Source organism: Nothobranchius furzeri, chromosome 14 (genome assembly GCF_043380555.1).
Source record: "Nothobranchius furzeri strain GRZ-AD chromosome 14, NfurGRZ-RIMD1, whole genome shotgun sequence".
Lineage (NCBI taxonomy): Eukaryota > Metazoa > Chordata > Actinopteri > Cyprinodontiformes > Nothobranchiidae > Nothobranchius > Nothobranchius furzeri.
The window spans coordinates 26,378,531-26,398,513 of record NC_091754.1 but is presented as its reverse complement, the minus strand read 5'-3'; the positions used below and the strand labels follow the sequence as shown (position 1 = coordinate 26,398,513).

The following is a 19,983-nucleotide window of genomic DNA, read 5'->3' as shown; positions in this document are numbered from 1 at the left end:
TTTGCACGCATTTTATGCACTTGTTGACCCTAACTATGTGTTTTGTGGATTTGGAAAAGGCGTTCAATCGTGTCCCTCTTGGAGTCCTGTGGGGGGTACTCTGAGAGTATGGGGACCAGAATCCTTGTTGGGTCCCTGGATGACCGGTGTTCGAGCTTGCATTGACGGCAGTAAGGCTCATTCCTGGTGATAGTTGGACTTCTCCAACGCGGCCCTTTGTCACCGATTTTGTTCATAACTTTATGGACAGGATTTCTAGGCGCAGCCAAGGTGCTGAGGTGGTCCGCTCTGGTGTCCTAAGGATCGAGTCTCTACTTTTTGCAGATGATGTGATCCTGTTGGCTTCCTCAGAACGTTATCTATAGCTTTCGCTGGGGCGGTTTGCAGCCGAATGTGAAGCATCTGGGGTGAAAATCAACTCCTCTAAATCTGAGAACATGGTCTTGAATCGGAAAAGGGTAGAATGCCTTCTCCGGGTCAGGGACGAGGTCTTGCCTCAAGTGGAGGAGTTTAAGGATCTCTGAGTCTTGTTCACAAAATGGTGAATGATAGCAAGAAATCAATGGGCGGATTGGTGCTGTGTCTGCAGTGATGCGGGCGGTGTACTGATCTGTTGTGATGAAGAGAGAGCTGAGCTGGAAAACAAAGCTCTTGATTTCCCAGTCGATCTACGTTCCTACCCTCAACTTTGGTCACGAGCTTTGGGTAGTGACTGAAAGAACAAGATTGTGAATACAAGTGGCCAAAATTAGTTTTCTCCCTCAGAGTATCTGCTCTCCATAGGGTGAGAAGCTTGCTCATCCGAGAGGGGCTTGGAATAGATCCGCCGCTCCGCTACATTGAGAGTAGCCAGTGGAGGTGTCTCGGGCATCTGGTTAGGACTCCCTGATGCAGTTTTCTGGGCATGTCCAACTGGGAGGAGACACAAAGGAAGACCCAGGACACGCTGGAGGGACTATGTCTCTCGCCTGGCCAGGGAATGCCTTAGGATTCCACCAGAGGAGCTGACCTAAGTGGCTGGGCTGGGCCTCCCTGTTTAGGCTGCTGCCCCCATGACCTGACTCCAGATAAGCAGAGGAGAATGGATGGACGTGTTTCTTATTAAGATTTTACTTTACATAAAGTATTTTTCAAGTTGTCAGCTGGTAACTTCTTGGAAATCGCTTTGTTGGTGTTAAAAACCTTTAGTAGAACCGTTTTATGTTCATAAATGAGCTTTCAGAAGAAATATCCAACTAAAGAAATGGGAATAAATTGTAAATCTGCGAGAATAAAGTGTCAAAATGTCTCATTTACCATAGGACATTTGCCTGGATGTTATTTTTGCTGGAAATTATTGCTGCTGCTATGGAGCACTAAATCTTGTTTAATCAGAATGTGAATGATAACCACGCATCTGTGAGTGGCACCGGGAGTCATCAAACACATCATGTCTGGTGTGTGTGTGTGTGTGTGTGTGTGTGTGTGTGTGTGTGTGTGTGTGTGTGTGTGTGTGTGTGTGTGTGTTTGATGTTCCTGTTATTCATTCCAGTTTGATCGCAGCCACTGAGTCGTGATCCCCATGCGTGAGCTGTGTGTGTGTGTGTGTGTGTGTCATCTCTGACGTTACCGGCCCGCCTACATCAGTGTGTGTCCGTCAGTGTGACAGAGAGAGGAGAGAGAGAGAGATTGTGGACCTGCTGCACACACACACACACACATGCACACAGAGAGAGAAGGAGGGCTGGAGCCGGAGGCGCCGCATCCACTAACGGCGCATCCTCCCTGCTATGGACACCGGAGGGTATCACTGAACAGCCAGGAAACATGCCTACCGTCCTCGGTGGCAAAGGGAAACTTTCCATTGTCTGTTTTTTGCTCCGATGCGCATATTCTCAGGTGAGAGGCTACGTGGAATTCAGCTCCGTTAATTAAAAAAATATGGTGGTAATATTATTATTATTATGGGTTGTTGGAAATAGTTTGGGACTTTTAAATCAGTTTGCTGGATTCACTCTTGCAGTAGATTTGTACAAACTTAGAAAGAGTTATCATGAGGGATTTTGTGATACATAAAGCTTGATATGGTATTATTTTAATGCACATTTACAGTGCATTGTGAAACTGAGCTTAATTTGAGTAATCAAAAATACTTTAAGAGTGCAACAGATGTTTATTGATGGCTCCATGCTGCTCTTTGCAGGTGTTTATGATGGGTTGTGGTTTTGTTTGGCCTCTGGAGGCCACACTCATTTGGGTATTGCACCAGGGTTGTAGCCTGTGGTGCTTGTGGGTACGGATGTGTGAAACAAGTTGCATTTGATAATAGTGACACTAACAGTGATGCTAGTGAGTCAAGCCAGAGTTTTACTTGGTGCACAAACCAAAGAAGTTTGTGTTTTAGCTTCACAGGTATGGGGCTCCAACTGGAACACCATACATTTACACCTATTTTTCAGCTTCAAATGATCATAGATTTGAAGTAGATATTTAATATTTGAACTTAATATTTACCTAGATGCTAATTCAGACTTTTTAACAGGAAGTAGCCTTCCAAAATAAAAGCAGTTAGGAAATATCCTGTCTAACATGTCATAATGCCTTTGGAGTGAGTTTATGAGTCCAATCAGCCAAGTGAAGAATGTAGTCTAAAACTGGTGTGTCTATAATAAGATTTAAAATATTTAATTTAACGTTTTATGTTTGTATAAAGTTCCAAACATTAATTTTATAATTAATGTGATAAAACATGATAATAAACATTAAGAGCCAACAGTGACCAAATCTGGCTTTTAAAATGCTAAATGTGGCAAAAATGCAGACATTGCTTAAATATTTTACCATATATTCTGCTCTCTAGATGGGTTTTTAAGCTGCAACAAACAGATTATTTTAATCGATTAAAAATCAGATATCAGTCATGTTCATTTTAAAACACACACTGCTACACACACGTGACTTATCTTCTTAAGATTTAGGAAAGAACATGTTTTATTTTTTGCATATAATAGATCTAAATTATATAACAACTCCATCAAAGTCACACTGGAGTCTGATGCATCCACGAGTAAGAATTTCTGCTGCTTACTGATGCAGCAGAATCATTTGTTTCCATACATGTCAGGTTAACATGAACACATTTTATTAACAGAAACTAAAATAAAAAGTAATTAAAAAGCCCCAGTGACTGTTAGAATGAATGGGTTTGCCTCATGGACTGGAAAATGAAAGGGGCTTGCATCAGAACTGGCATCCGGCTGATCGTCTGCAGCTGTGATTTCTAAGATATGAGTCATGAGTCTTGCACGAGCTTCAAAGTTTCATCAACTCGCACAATTACTGTACGTGTGTGTGTGTGTGTGTGTGTGTGTGTGTGTGTGTGTGTGTGTGTGTGTGTGTGTGTGTGTGTGTGTGTGTGTGTGTGTGTGTGTGTGTGTGTGTGTGTGTGTGTGTGCATGGGTGCTTGCGTGCAAGTGTGTGTGTGTATGTGTGTGTAGCTGTGAGACTTACAGTAAAGTGTTACATTGTGAGAGCACAAAAAAGCCAGGAAGTTGAATGATGGAGGGGTTTTTGAATGTTCATAATGGAAGTTTACCTGGTGAGCAAACCCTAGAAACTAAATTAAATTAATTTGTACAATTATTTGTTGTCTTTTGACTGTATTTTTTGTGCATTTGTGGTATGTTTGTTCATTGTGTATACATTAGGCACAAGACACAGTGTGTGCCTCACGTTAAATTTGCATTTGAAAGTTGCTCTGAACCGTTACCCAAAACGCCGTCAGTCAGAACTTCCTGTGGCGCTTTGCTCTTTTACCTTTGCTTTTTTGCAGGTAACAAGAAGCCAACACAACGGCTGTGCCAAAGATATTTTTGAGGTAAGGATTGGAAGGTTTTTTTAAAGATGTGTCCTTTTCTAATTATTAGCAACCTTCTGACTTCAATGTTTAACTTTTTCTGGTCATTCCTGGTCATTTAAGAATCAATCCATGTGAAAATGAGGAAACCAGCAGATTTCATGCATCATTTCAACAGACTGGGGTTCTTTGGTCTTTGTTAAACATAAATCATGAAACTTTTATTAGTAAATTATTAGATATTTATGTGTTTTACTGGAAAAACAAACAACAGAGTTAATTAAGGGAAAAGTTTGCTGATTCCCTAACAAGTTAATAAGAAAATGTATGACAACATATTCCCTTCATGATAAACATAAACATCCATATCATATCAGATATTTTATTTCTTGCTTACGCCCCTGAGATGTTGCGGGCTGGAGTGAAATAGGAAGCAATAGAGATGCAGGGAACTGGGTGGGAAAAGGGTCAGAGGAAGATAGCAACACACGATGCTCCACCTGGGAGAGCTTGTTGTTGTTGGAGGAGGGAAGAGGTGAGGGCTGGTGCTGTGTCCTTGGTGACTGAGAAAAGAGAGATAATGAAGTGAAAGGACGAGCAGAGCGGGGAAACATTTGCCCTCCAGGGTGCACTGTTGTGGGTGGACGGAGGGGAGGAGGAAGAGAAGATTCAGAGAAATTTGCCAGGTTCACTGACATTTTATGAGAATATTTCAGTGCAGTAGGGGCTCTCACTTCAGAATCCTCTTTTGTGTAAAATAAATTATTTGGCATTTTGGGAAATTCATAATTAAACCATTTAGCAGAAATCCCTATCATGATTGGTTTTTATGGAACAAATGGGTATAGCGAAAGTTTAAAATTCAGTTTTTGTGATAATAATTAAGAATTTTCATGACATTAAATAACATCAAAAGCTTGACATAAAGCATTTCACCTGCCACCTGTCCTAACAAAGACTTGATGGAGTTTGTGACCAAATCTTCCACACAACCTTTTGCCAGATCACAGGTTCTCATGGGTTCCTGTAAGCATAAGAAGGATCACACCTGCAAAAGCATTAATGCTCACATCAAAGTAGGACATTCATGCCCACATTTCACCTTTTTTTATCTTGTTGAATAATAACTGTAGATAGCTACATATTTAGACCAACAGATGCAAGACGGCAGTAAACTTGATTCAAAATACTCTGCAGTTATATCAGAGCAGGAGTTTTATTTTTACATACCTGCTCTTCTCCAAAGCATACAAATAATAATACATTCTCATAAAATTCATCATGTCTACAAAATCATAAATAGCTCTTGGGTGAAGGGTGCAGACCTGCAGATGGGTTTCCAGAACAGAAAACTGTTCATTTCAGTAGGGATCAAATCAGTCCGCCTGCAGCTGCACCAATCAGTTCAGGGCCTGGAAACAAATCGCCTGAAATGACTGGAGACATTTCACTAGAAGCACAAGTAAACTACTTTTGATAAGTTATACTGGATGTGTAGAAAGCAAATTTTAAAATTGTATTCCATTTTTTTTAGTAAGCCAGTCTGTTGCTGTGTTCAGAATAAACACGTGTGCATCCAGGAATCACACGTAAGAGATCTGGAACAAAAATATGAAATTTTGCAGCAGAAAGTGTTTAATTAAGATTGTTTAAGTTGTCGTACTGATCTGATCGATTATTTTATAGGAAGAAAATCTCTTTCTTGTGTTAAATAATGGGTATCACCATTGGGATTAGCAGAATCAGACAGGTTAAGTTAATTTTTCTTTTAAAATTCTCAATTTATGTTAATTGGGCATTTTTGCACAGATTCACATACGTCATATTTTTTGTCCACGTTTGTCCCTTATTTCATGCCATGACTAAATTTCAAGCACAACCATTTAAAACAGACGGGTTAGAAAGACAGAGCGTGAGATCGATAGGTGGATTGGTGCTCAGTGGCGTGTCCAGATCTTTTAAAATGGGGTGACCCAGGTGAGGCACTACTTTGTGCATATGTGGCACCAGTGGTTATGCTTTTTTGTTTTACCTCAAGCCATTTGTGGACAATGAAAAGCCTATTTAAAGGGAATTCAGTGTGGTGACACCTGGGGTGGCCAATCAGATTCCAAGGGTGGCATGTGCTACCCCAGGCCACTCCCTGGACACGCCCCTGTTGGTACTGTGTCTGCAACGATGCGGGTGTTGTATCTATCTGAACCGTGAGGCAAAAGCTCTTGATTTACCAGTCGATTTACGTTCCCACCCTCACCTATGGTCACGAGCTTTGGGTAGTGACCAAAAGAACGAGATCACGGATACAAGCGGCCAAAATGAGCTTTCTCCACAGGGTGTCTGGGCTCTCCCTTAGAATTAGGGTGATCAGTCATCCGGGAGGGGCTCGGAGTAGATCTGCTGCTACTTCACATCTAGAGGAACCATTTCAGGTGGCTCGGGCATTTAGTCAGGATGCCTCCTGGACACCTCCCTGGATAGTAAACCCGTACCGATGTATCTGATTGATCATTAATGCCGCTGTACCAAATAAGCTAAAGTTCAACAAATCTGAAGTTCTGGAGAACAAGTTACATTTTTTACAAATGTCAACGTTGTGTGATGGAAATAATGTACTTTCTTATATGTGCGCTTTGTTCTGAGATATGTGTGATCCATCCAGCCTAGCTGAGAGTCAAGAGAAAATCCTTACGGGTCTCATTTCAGGACCTGAACAAGTGACCTTTGGGGTCACATTAGTCCACATTGTACAGCAAGTACAAGCATCATTGAAGTGTTTCTCTAGTCTTTGATCATTACAATGAAACTAAATGTACCATTATTGTATCATTATGATAACACCCCTGCTCATGAAGCTTTAGTTCAAGCTGTCTAGTCTTTGTGCCCATTTTCTCTGATATCTGCTCTGTTTTAGTTAACAACAGAAAAAAACTCATTCTTGACACTCTTAGTTATCTAAGCTCTTTAATTTTGCATCATCTGTGCATTTTAATCATCATATTTATGAAACAACAAGATTGCTGGTCATTAAAGATACAGTGAGACAACAAGCAAATCATATTAGTTAGGGATGTCTGCTATTATCGGTCTACCGATATTGGCATTAAAATGTAATATTGGAAAATATCAGCGTCGGTTTTCACTCCTTTAGTGACCCAACATTTACATACCATGCACACATTACACATCAAACTCTTCAGCTTCATTTCCTCGCTCCCAAAATATCAAAATATGACAGATCAGAGGGATTTTAGTTTGATTTGGCACAACTTGTGGATAATTGGGAATTTGCTCTGTATAGAGAGGATCTGGTGTCCTAGACTTTGTATCACACAGCTAGAAAACGACTAAAACAAACACCAGAATCTTCACCCGAGGCTTGCTTTTCCTAACTGAAGAGCTGTATAAATGTTTTCTCACCATAATAACTACAATATACAGAAATAGAAAATAATACGTTACTTTCTAACACACACAACTTAGAGTCGCATTTAATATTTAGCCTCGCTAAGCATGTGTATCAGTGTCAGTTTATGTTGAAATTAAGAGTTAGACAGAATTGGATATCAGATTTTGGTTAAAAAAAATACGTCTAAAAGAGCATCCCTAACATTAGTGCATTTCAAGTTTATTTAATATCCATAATTGATGATGATTTTATTTTTATTATAAAATAAATGAAGTTATGTGCAAAATTTAGTCTGAACAATAATTACTGTTTAAAAGTGAGATTATTCTCTGAATGTATCCTGTTGACAAGTCAAAAGAAAATAACTGTGAAGAAACAGTTTCCTGTTTCACTGCATGACTGGACGTGGCTTGCTCTGAATTCAAATGAGCAAAAACAAACAGTTCTAATTTTGTTTATGTATGTAATTTTCCTTTCAGGGGTCTTGTAACTCGAACAGCTGAGATTGAATCTGTTGCATCTTTTACACTCTGAAAACAAGTTTTGTGCTTTAAATCTTTGAAACTGCAGACTCCTCACAGCTGACCCTGTTGTACTGTAATAACTCAATTGATTGCACTAAAAATGCAACATCAGCTTTCTTTTCATGTCACGCTTCGAGCCCACAGAGCTGCACCTGTTCATTTAGTCGTGCTGCAGCTCTAATGAGACGGGAATTTTGTTTTACCACACACTGACTGATCACAACCACTTCAAGCATGTAATTCGCTGCTCAGAGCCTAAACTCGGCTCTGAAGTTAACGTTCTTTTACAAGTCGCACTCTGGCTGTGCAGGGAAGGGCGGAGCTGTTAATGAGAGTCAGATGTCAGACAGATCTCTGTATGTGAAAGGCAGGATACAGAAATGTTAAAGGGAAAACACAAGATACTGGTATAATCAGAGGGATTTCAATCATATCATGACCTTTAACCCCGGTTCCCTTTCTGTCACACAGGACATGACTCAGTCCTGGCCATCCCAGCAGGCGTTAGTGGGTGACCAGCAAATCTTCTACAACTCCAAGGTGTGTTTACCTGTTGTTTGTTCTTAATTCAGTGATTATGTCACATTTGCTCTAGGTCAGTGGTTCCCAAACTTATTTAGCCGCGCACCCCCTTCTATGTCCCAACCATGACGACGCACCCCCCAGCCCCCACATCAGGGCATGGCTATATATATATATATCTATATATATATATAGATATATATATAGATATAGATATAGATATAGATATATATATATATATATATCGATATATATATATATATATATATATATATATATATATATATATATATATATATATATATATATATATATATATATAACCCTGTCAAGCTAAACAGACAGGGTTAAAAAAATATGATCGACCTTTTCCCCCATCACTTTCATTTTTTAAATAGTAATTAATAAACATTCGATACCATTACAATTTCCTTTGATTTAATTTTAAATAAATATTTAGAGTGCCCAGGTAGCACATAAACAATTCAATTTAACAGTTTTCTTAAAGTAGAAACGTTTAACCCGTGCGGCCAGAGCGCTCTCCTTCCTTCTGCTTTGCGTAAACCTGAGCTGATCACCTACTTGTGCGTAATCAAATGTCTATAGGGGAAATACGGAAACGATATAGCCATGAGGTTCACTTTTGCCTCAGACCGACTTTTTGCTGTTTTATGGTGTGGCTGAATCTGCGATCCGCTGCCACGTGGACTGGATTAACAAATGCTGCAGTAACATGAGATGTGGTCAGGTTCGGAGTCACTGGCTGGAGCGGACCCGACTTTAATACATCATCCCAAAATAGAAGCTAATATCTTAATTTGACCTTGAATTAAAAATGTTGTTATAAAACCTCTTAAAAGTTTTTATCACAGAGGAGGCAGCGCTCATTTCTGCCTTCAGTCTGACGTGCGCGCTTATTGAATCTGTGTGTGTGTGTGTGTGTGTGTGCGCGCGCGCGGCACAGCTCCATGAGCCGCTCCAGTCACCGCGTCTCGTTATTGGCGCTATTTAAACCAATGTTGTAAAGTTACTTCTGCCCAGCCCAGATGTGCTCATAAGTGCACTTATGCACCGTGAGCCGTGGTTCCGCTGGAACGCGTCTGACCTCTGACAGACGCACTCTGAACTTCAGATCTTCAGCGCGCTGTTAATAGCCTGAATGGGAATCATTTCTTGATTTATTTTGTTACATCCACAATGTTCTGTGTGTGAGGTTTACAATGTCAGAACACCTGCGTGAGACAGGTGTTAATTACAATCTGCCAGAATGACTCGCCACCTTCAGATTTCTCCAACACCGTTAAAAATGATCAATTACGGAACATATTGTGTGCGCAGGCCAGAGTGCTGAAGCTCGGCGCATTGTTATTATGAAGCTAGGGCACATGTGGAGGACACACGCACAAAAATATACTTGTTTTCAATTACATTTATTGTGCCCACTTACTTTTTCTTAGGCCCACCCACAAATGAGTTTCTGGCTACGCTAATGGTGACATATGACAGACTTCTCTGAGCTCCGCAGCCATTACACTTTTCACCTCGCGCACCCCCTAGCGGCAGCTCGCGCACCCCCGGGGGTGCACGCACCAGGTTGTCAAAACACTCTTGTGGCATTTGGGTTGATTTGTGTTTGGATGGGACTTTCCCAGACTTCTTCAGCCCATTTATAGAATTGTAGCTAAACGAGCCCTTTAAAGCAAAGTTTAGAAACCCTAAAACTAAGCCATGAGGTACACCAAAGATGACATATTGAGAATATCTTTTAAAAATACAGAATAAATCAGTTAGTATAAAAATGCTCTTAAAATAAACAGATAAGACGTGTAAAAGAATGTTCCAAAAATTTAAGATTTTAAAATGAGGTCCCAGGTTTAGGACGGATGGCTGTGTTTATTTTAAAACACCATGCAAGCATGCAGAGCCTCCGGATGTTTTTAAAAAGTTCTTTACTTAACTTTTTGCAGTTTTTTTTCTAAACTTTCTTAATTCTCTCCAGGATGCAAAACAATCATCTGGACAGCAAAGGCAAAGTATGCATTCATTCATTCATTCATTTGCATATTTTACTCGTATCACAGCTTATTGTAAATGATTTGTCATGTTTGTCAGATCGAGGGGATGCTCCACTCCGAATGCCCCGTCACCCTTATGTGGCACCTCACAAATCGTAAGTAGAGACTGAAGAAAGCTTATACGACAAAGGTCACCTAACCTAAACATCAGCTGTGACACAAACAGAGACAAATAATAGATCACACACGACTGATTTGTTCCTCTGTGACCTAAATAATATTAATGAACCCGATCGTCCAAAGAGGCAAGCAGAAAGAGTGAGCGGTCGGGGGAACTGGCTGCTTCGGGTCCAGCAGCTAACAGTGTTTCAGGCATCAGTTTAGGTCAAAGGTTACTTTACATTCCTGGAAGCTGTCAGAGGAGAGCGATGTGCTCCTGTTTGTTAACATTTTACATCCTCCCTTTAATGTGAAACACATGTTCGGTGGTGTGAGCCTGTGAAGTAATGTGCAGCATGCACATTACTTCACAGGCTTTGTTATGAAGCAGCAGGTTTTCATATTTAACCTGTCAGAAACTTTTAATTCATTCATTTGTTTGAGCTTCATTTGCATCCAAGAGATCATGAAAGGGTGATGAGTTTTCCACTTGGAATATTCTAATGAACCATTCCTGCCTGACCTGATCCCTGGATGCAACAGGAGTGCTGCATCCAGGGAAAGCAAAGTTGATGACATCGTAAAAGCTCATAAGATTATGTTTAACCCTTTGATGCATAATGGTCACTACAGTGGACAGGTACTCAAAATTGTTATTTATTCATTTTTGCTATTAAGCACAGCTGTTGAAGACTTTATTGCATTTGAACCCCTCCATTTGGACTTCAGTAAGTCATTTTCAGAATGCACACTGTCCACTGAGGTTGACATGTAATAAACTGTGTAAATTAAATGTCACAAAAAATATGTGAATATGAAATTTGTTTCATTCACACCTAAAGATGAATGACAAAAATTGTTTAAAAAATCATGGTTGAAGATTTCATAATTCATGCATGAAATGGTTAATGTTGGGAAATCGAACATTGGAGCAGCAACAACTTCTGTCTTGGCTGTCGGTTGTGGTCTTTTAGATGAACTACGTCGATTGTAGTTCTCCTTTTAACCTGTAGGTGTCTTTACAGAAAGCAATGAAGTCAGGTAGTGCCGTGGAGAAAAGTCGTAAAGGAAGAAAAATCTTTACAATTGTTTTGACACCGCCGCCCTTTTTTTTGTCAGTTTCTCAATAGTGAAACCTACTGGTCAACACTGTAACTGAAACCATTTTTTTGTTGTTTTGTTTTGTTACATGTTATCAACATAATATTTTGTTATCCGAGAGGCACAAAGAGGAAAAAATAAATCCAAGTTCCTCCATGTAAAAATGTTCCTATTGGGAAAAAACGTCAAATCTGGCCTTAGACAGCCGTGACTGACTACTATTGTATTTTGTTCCTACATGTTCACAGGATGCTGGCTGATGATCTGAAGCTGAGCAGTGATGACGATGACACTCAAAGGGTAGACAGCACTCAACTTTTTGAGATTTTAAGCAGAACATGCAAGATAATTTACAAAAATACAAGAAACGAGTTTGTTTCTTGTTTCCCCAATGTTTTGTTTCACCTTACACGCATATACAGTACATGCTAGAAAATTTGAATTTAGCTGTATTTTTACACATATTGAAGCAAGACATTGAGAAGTTTGTGTTTTTATGTCTCTAAAGGCCATTAATGAGTCAACATCGTGGGCGAGACACAGGTATTGATTATCTGGTCTTTATGAGTTATTTTTATGAGTGTTTGAGTTAATTTGTGTGATTTACCTTTTCCGCCTGTGCCTCTCTTGACCCCTCTCTTTTGTGTGTGTGTGTGTGTGTGTGTGTGTGTGTGTGTGTGTGTGTGTGTGCGTGCGTGCGTGCGTGCGTGTGTATGTGTGTGTGTGTGGGGGTGCGTGCGTGTGTGCATGTGTGTGTGCGTGCGTGTGTATGTGTGTGTATGTGTGCATGCGTGTGTATGTATGTGTGTGTGTGTGCGTGCGTGCGTGCGTGTGTGCGTGTATGTGTGCATGCGTATGTGTGTGTGTGCCGACTGACAGCCTGTCAGCAAAGCGAGCACACACACATGGCAGGCGGGTGAGACATTCCAGCTCTGACTCCTCAGACTCTGACTCCAGTGCCGAATCGGGCAGCAGCAGCGTTCCTTCTCGGAGCCCCAGTCCAGAAGTGCACCCAGGTCCCCTGTCGCCTGCCAACCCGCTGCCACCGTGCAACGACAAAGAGGTAACAAACGCTAACGTCGGGTCTCTCTCCATCTCGGTTTGTGTGCTTTTGGATGGAGTCTCTGCAGGGAGTGGTGACCCTGAGGCAGTTGACAGCAGGTGTGGAGAGGGACGGAGGAAGGAGGAATGTTTGTGAGTTGGAGGAAAGCGATTGGGGGTCGAGGGCCTGAGGTACCTTTAGGAATTAGTGCCTCAGTCAGTGTCATGTCAACAGGCTATTAGAGGAAAGCCCTCAGGAGGAGCAAGCCACCAAGAACCAGATTTACATTTACTAAACTGTTCAAGACATCATGGACAACATGTTTAGACATTTTCAGAGGTTAGATGTGGAGCTTGGCGGCTTTTGGAGGCATGGGGCAATATGGGGGGTTAAGATGTGAAGTGGGGAAACCTGCTCCTCTTCTATGAATGAAAGGCCCTGTGTGACACACAGCACACTGTAATACAGAACATGTTAGTTTGGAGGGTGGGGGTTGGAGAGGGGGCTGCATGTGTTTTTCATTTACATGGAGTGTTTGAGTGTCTCCAAAGAAAAAAAGGGATGGGGGTTGGAGAAATCTAGAGTTCCAGGTAAAAAAGAGAAAGAGGAAAAAAGGGAGGGCTAGAAGAGAAGGGAGAGAGGGAGGGAAAGGGAGTCGAGACGGTACAAGAGATGTAGTGTCTTCTCTGAAGTGAGGGTGAGGGATGAGGGGAGGAGGTGGAGGGGTCGGTGTTTGACTTGAGGAGTTTAATTTAGCTCCTGGTTGGAAGGAAAACGAGAACATGTAAAAGAAATCGAGCCTTGAGTTCTAGTTGTAAGTACGCTCTTTGTTTAACTTAAAGAAGTTTCGTCTCCTGTTGACCTCAGATTCTTGTTGTTTGCGTGGCTGTAGTCGGCAAACATCAGATGGATTTTTAGATTAGGCTTAATCTAATCTGACTGTAAGCTCAGGGGGAGTCTAGAGGGACTCCGAGTCCACGTAGGGAGCAGGCCATGGCATCTTTGGGAGTCGTCATTAGGATCTGGACTTTTAATGGTTGAGAAAGTGAGATTGACTTTGACTTGATATGTTTCTGGAACATTTGTTAACTGATCTGTGTCATTTCGTTTCAATCAACCGTTTGCAGACACTTCAGGAGAAATATGAGACTGGTTATTAGGCTATTTCTAAGATACCATCATATGATGCTATACTGTTAAAGGTTTGTTTGAAAAATATGAAGGTTATTTTTTGTTTGAAGCAACTTGTTTTTACTGGTTAATATAGAAACAAAATAACCTCCATAGCAAAGTACGTTTTTTCAAAGTATTACAAAAAAATTTATTTATATATATTAATGACATGATGATGTGCATCTTTTTGATAAAACCCATCAGAATCTGGCTCTCCCTGTTAAAATGTGTACCTTTTTGTGTAGAAGAATATTTTCATGATCATGAAGTAACATGACAGATATGTGATCGTAACAGAAAGAACAATCTTTATTCCGTTTTTCTGCTTCTATGATGAGCGAGGGACAATGAAGAACAAAATCTTTTAGATTTTTTTTAAACATTAAATATAAAAAAATGGTCTTGAGTCGGAAAAGTGTAGAATGTCCTCTCCAGGTCAGGGAGGAGGTCCTGCCCCGAGTGGGGGAGTTGAAGTATCTTGGAGTCTTGTTCACAAGTGAGGGAAAGATGGAGCGGGAGATCGATAGGAGGATGGGTGCTGCATCTGCAGTGATGCAGGCGTTGTACCGGTGGTGAACAGAGAGCTGAGACAGAACGCAAAGCTCTCGATTTACCGGTCGTTCTACGTTCCTACCCTCACATACGGTCACGAGCTTTGGTTAGTGACCAAAAGAATGAGATCATGGATACAAGCAGCCTCTACATGGCATCTGGGCTCTCCCTTAATGATAGGGTGAGAAGCTTGGTCATCCGGGAGGGGCTCAGAGTAGAACCGCTGCTTCTCCACATCAAGAGGAGCCAGTTGAAGTGGCTCAGGCATCTGGTTAGGATGTCTCCTGGACGCCTCCCTGGTGAAGTTTTCTGGGCTCGTCCAACCAGGAGGAGATCGAAAGGAAGACTCAGGACACGCTGGAGGGACTATGTCTCTCAGCTGGTCAGGGAACGCCTTGGGATTCCCCCGGAAGAGCTGGCCCAAGTGGCTGGGGAGAGGGAAGTCTGGGCCTCTCAACTTAAACTGCTGCCCCACAACCTGACTCCAGATAAGCGGAAGAGGATGGATGGATGGACGGACGGACGGACGGACAGATGGACGGACGGACGGACGGACAGATGGATGGACGGACGGACGGATGGATGGACGGACGGACGGACGGATGGATGGATTGATTTAAACAAAACTGTTTTATGGGAAAAGTGAACAAACGGGAGTAATAGGGCGAACACGCTAAACAAAAATCCCCATCTGATCACATTCAAACATTAACATTATTTCATTTAAAAGACAAAACATTTATGTCTAAAATATATTAATGCATCTGAAAATGATGAATTTATAATAATTTACAACATGCTGATTGAACAATTGACTTTTCAGAATTTAACCTGATGGAATGGCAGCAGTTTCCCTCTCTAGTATGGAGTTAGACAACAAGAATTTAGTCTGATCTGTAGTTTTAATGTTCTCAAGCATAAATCTGTTCTAAAACATTGACTTACGTAGAAATCTGTTAAATATACATTACTTATTGTCCTATCTAATATTGTAAAAGCTGTAAAGATCTCATTCAAATATAAATAACATTTTGTCTCTCTTGGTCTAAAGACAGATCACCCCTCTCCTACCCAATGGCAGCTAGATAAATGGCTGAAGAGGTCAAAGAAAAACTCTGGCAGCACTGAACGGAATCACTCCTGGAAGGTTCCAGAACGCCAGCGATCTCCCCAAATCCAGAGAGCCCCATCGCCGGCTAGATCATGGGACAGCCATCAGGAGTACAGCCCTAGTCAGAGTCCAATACCCAGCCCAAAGTTCAATCACAGCCCCAACAACAGCCCCATTCCCAGTCCTGGTTACAGCTACTGCCCAAGCCCCAGCCCATTCACTAGCACCTGTCCAAGCCCCACCCCCAGTCCAAGACACATTTCAGTCCCAAGCCCAGCTCGAAGCTTGTGTCCCAGTCCATGTGGAAGCCCAAGAGCCAGCCGTAGCCCGAGCCCTTTACCAAATCATCCTCCAAGAAGCCCAAGTCCCACTTTACGTACACCGACCAGAATTAGTCACTACCTTGATGGTCAGAATCAGATCCAAGGACATTCCAGTCTGACATCTGACCCCCACAGGACAAGAATTAGACCATGGTTTGCTCCAGTACCCGCCATCAACACAAAGACAACAACCACAAGTGATCATCATCAACCATCGCATCAACATAGACCCAAGACTCACCCATCACAGAACCAAGTCAAAAACCAAAGCAGGCTCACTGCTCCTGTAGTTTTAACCTCCAATCAGACCCACAACCACAATCCCACACCTAGACCAACTTCATATTCCAACGCAAAACAGCCATCTGATGCTCACAAAGCTAAAAACACATCACATGTTGATCAAATCCAAATTAACCCTTCCAACCACAAGTCACGGCCTCCGTTTCAGCAGCCAAATCCAACCAGACCAAAGCATCCAGTTTCTTCTGGTCGAGAAGCCAGAGCTGCTCACAGTTCTCTTTCACAACCTACCTATAAAGCTACAAATACCTCTGGTGTTGCATCAAGCTCTAGGTCCAGTCCTAGCCAAGTGCATCGGTCAAAATCGTGGGAGTCCACGGTATCAAACTCTGTTCATGTAAATAACTCAAAAACTGCAGTTCGGAAGCTTCCAGCCAAGGCACAGGAAGTAAACCAGAGAAGATCGAGTTTGAACCAATCAGAGGGTAGAAAACAGGAGAGAAAGGAGGACAGACATAATTGTGAGAAACAACGGGGGAAACCAGAGAGAAAAGAAGACAGGAGGCTGGCGGAGGAGCAGCTACTGAGACGACCCTGGATCCAAAGCTCAGCGGAAGAGGAAGAGGAAGAGGACGTGATAGAGCAACAGGGTGGGAGAGACGAGGCAGCAAAAGAGGAGAGCAGGAGAAAGGAGGAGCAGCTAAATAAATGGCTAACAGCTCTGGCCAAAGACAGAGGGCCTGCCAACTTTGAGAGACACCGCCTTAGAGAGGGCTCAGACCATCAGGAGAGGACAACCAAGAGAGGGAGATGTGAGGAAGACAGAGGCCCATCGCCCCATCTGTCTTCACACTCTCCTCCAAACCCTCACAGACTGTCCTCATCACCACCCTCATCCTCCACCTCTTCTTCTAATTCAGACTCAGAATCTGAATTTCTTATTTCAACCGCCAAAGTTTCAGCAGATTCCATCTCTCACAAGACATTCAGCAAGAAAGGGCAACAAGTCCCCAGCAGACCCAACGCCCCGAGGCCCCAGGCGGTTCACTCCAGAGGACCAAACTCGGGCCCTCCTTGTGAGGGGCAGCAAAGTGAGAGGAAGCAGAAACTCTACACCTTGGTTCCATTTGGACGAAGCGAGAAGGCAGCTCCCACCTCCCAGCGGGGGCTGAGAAACCTGGTGGTGCACATTGACCTCTGTCTTCTAAAAAGGGTCCCTGATAGCTCAACAAATTCCCCTGTAAAGAAAAACACTTCTTCCTCATCTTCTTCATCAACCAAGGACAGGCAAAGAGAAGTTATGAAACACACGCACGTTCCAGATGCTTCGACAAAAGATGGCAAAAGGAAACGCAAGGTAGACAACCGGTGTTTGTACTTAGGGTGTGCAGTCACGTGTTTAAGAAGCTGTATGGTGCAGACAGCAGTCCCAGTACTTTTGTTTGTGTGACCAGGTGGAGAACGGAGTGTCAGACCGGGAATGCAAGAGGAGTCAGCTTTATCCAGATGACCCCCCTGGACCAACAGAATCATCAGTCACAGCTGAGACTTTAGTGACTGAGACGATGCACAATGGGTAAGGCCTTCAGTATGTCTTCTCTGATAAGATAAACGTGTATTTTGAATACACTCTTACATTATATCATCTTAAATACTGCAGGTACCTGGAGGAGTACTTGGACAAGAGGCCAATGTCTCCCTTGTCTCCATTGTCTCCATTGTCTCCGCTGCCCCAGAGCCCTGAACCCACCAAACCTACCTCCAAAACAAAGACAACTGAGCAGCAGAACTCTCGCACCCAGAAAAGCAAGGAGAAGAGCAGAGACCAGCCCGTCAAGGTACACTAAAGCCCTTCTTGTTTGGACCACGCCGCTGCTTGCATCCCTTTGGTTGATTTAAGCTCTTCCTTTGAAGCCCAAGATGGAGGTGGAGTGTGTAAAAGTATCAAAACAACCCCAACCTTCGTCCGAGTCCTCCTGGAGACCTGCTGACCACAGAGGAGCTGTTCCGCATGAAACGTGAGTCCAGACATTGTGTTACAGCGTAACACAAACTCACAGCTGACAACAGAGGTACACGCGTAACTGGTGATGTGTTTTTGTGTGTATTTATGTAGTTCTCACCATGCTGAGTACTACTTACATGAAGCTAAAAGGATGAAGCACCGTGCCGATGCAATGGTGAGTTTTTGGCTTTGATTCAATGTTAATCTTTGGCCTTTAGATTTGTATTTACAGGTGAACCACAACCTGATTCAAGATGGCTGATGTGACTAATCAGAGTTAGCAAACAGAAGAAAACAACTAGAACTAAGTCAATTTCACAATGTTGAGCTAACACCAAATATCATAGAAGCTGAAGGTCACTTATAACACTTACTCTGAGAGATTGTGTGTAATATTGTGATGTTGCATGGAATACTGTAAAATTATATCTTCTAGATTTCACCAAAATATTTAGAACTGCAACAATTGCACGCAAATCTCCATCTTGTCTTTATTATAAGGCTGGATTTATATTTTTCCAGGTGGATAAGTTGGGAAAAGCTGTTAACTATGTTGATGCTGCTCTGTCCTTCATGGAATGTGGGAAGGCGATGGAGGAAGGGCCGCTGGAGGCCAAGTCTCCTTACACCATGTATTCAGAGACGGTGGAGCTGATCAGGTGAATGCCATTAACCAACACGGGATTTTACAGACAAACAGCCGCTCTGCTGACAGCTGCATGTTTTAAGGTACGCCATGAAGCTGAAGAGCCACTCGGGCCCTGGAGCAAGGCAGGAAGACAAACAGCTGGCGGTTCTGTGGTGCGTATGTCCTCACCGCTGTTTTCTGCCTCGTGTAGTTGTCTCTTTCAGGATGGTTTGATGTCCGTCTGTAACTTGTGTGTCTTGTAGTTTCCGATGCCTTGCTCTCCTTTACTGGCAGATGTTCCGTTTGAAAAAGGATCATGCGCTGAAATACTCCAAAGTGCTGCTTGACTATTTCAAGGTATAACAAGAAAAATGATTCATTTTTGCAGGTTTTTAACATTTTTCTTACAGGTGAATTCATAAGATATGTTTCCATGTCGTCGCAGAGTTCTCCCAAAGTGCCTACAACACCACCTGGTTGGAATGATTGTGGGAAGTAAGTAGTTCTGGTTATTTAATCAGCTTGGGTTCTTCGTTCTCTGCTGATTTCCACCATCACTCGTGTCTAGGAGCATGGGAGAACACCCGTCTTCACTCTCACCCAACGCCAGACACCGCAGAAGGGACCCACCTGGTGGCAGCAGCTCATCTCTCATAAGCATTCCCCAACGCATCCACCAGATGGCAGCAAACCACCTGAACATCACCAACAGTGTCCTGTACAGTTATGAGTACTGGGAGGTAGCAGACAACCTTGCAAAGGAAAATAAAGGTGAAACTTTTAAACTTAGAAAAAATATGAAATGTGTTATTTAATTCTTTAAAAGATTTGAAGAATTATGTTGTCTTTACAGAGTTCTTCAACTACTTGAATACCTTGTCTGGACCTTTGACTATTCACAGCAGCGTTGCTCATGCTGTCCAGTACACCAGACAAGCTCTTCAGTGGATACGCATCAGTGCCAAACTTAATTAAACGCCAGCTAAAACGATTTACTTTAACTCATCCACTGGTTCTTCTGGACTCGTCTGCTGCAGACGAATCAAGGCCTTCTGAAAGAGGAGCGTTATTTTCTTCCTCGCCGTTGGATTATTCCAAGGAGTTGTGTGGATGGTGGAGGTCTCCAATTATTTGCCAAACCACGGACTTCAAAGAACTCAAATTGTCTCCAAATACATGAGCTTTTACAAATTTTGGTAAAAAATGAAAAACAGGACAATGTTTTTCATTCTTAGCATGATTCTTACTTTTGAAGAATTTATTTTATTTTTTAACTTGTGTTTTTACTGTGCAATATTTGATAAATGATTTGTTTTTAAGGAAAAAATAAAGGTGAAAATTTTA

At 42.2% G+C, this 19,983-nt stretch overlaps 1 protein-coding gene across 2 annotated transcripts; it reads left to right on the top strand.

The window, feature by feature from the left end:
* Nucleotides 1-1,672: 1,672 nt before the first annotated feature.
* aff3 (AF4/FMR2 family, member 3) lies at nucleotides 1,673-19,983 on the top strand. Of its 2 annotated transcripts, XM_015966131.3 has the most exons (19): nucleotides 1,674-1,878; nucleotides 3,812-3,856; nucleotides 8,237-8,305; nucleotides 10,287-10,320; nucleotides 10,400-10,457; nucleotides 11,811-11,862; nucleotides 12,071-12,105; nucleotides 12,442-12,625; nucleotides 15,381-17,363; nucleotides 17,461-17,582; nucleotides 17,667-17,844; nucleotides 17,921-18,024; nucleotides 18,123-18,186; nucleotides 18,534-18,670; nucleotides 18,741-18,812; nucleotides 18,903-18,996; nucleotides 19,085-19,134; nucleotides 19,208-19,410; nucleotides 19,493-19,983. In XM_015966131.3, the coding sequence occupies exons 1-19, from the start codon at nucleotides 1,807-1,809 to the stop codon at nucleotides 19,612-19,614; spliced, it is 3,678 nt and encodes a 1,225-aa protein (XP_015821617.2). In that variant the 5' UTR covers nucleotides 1,674-1,806; the 3' UTR covers nucleotides 19,615-19,983. The 2 variants fall into 2 exon arrangements, 1 of the variants encoding a protein (XP_015821617.2); XR_008564405.2 differs by lacking the exons at nucleotides 19,208-19,410; nucleotides 19,493-19,983 and having other exon boundaries at nucleotides 1,673-1,878; nucleotides 18,934-18,996; nucleotides 19,085-19,135.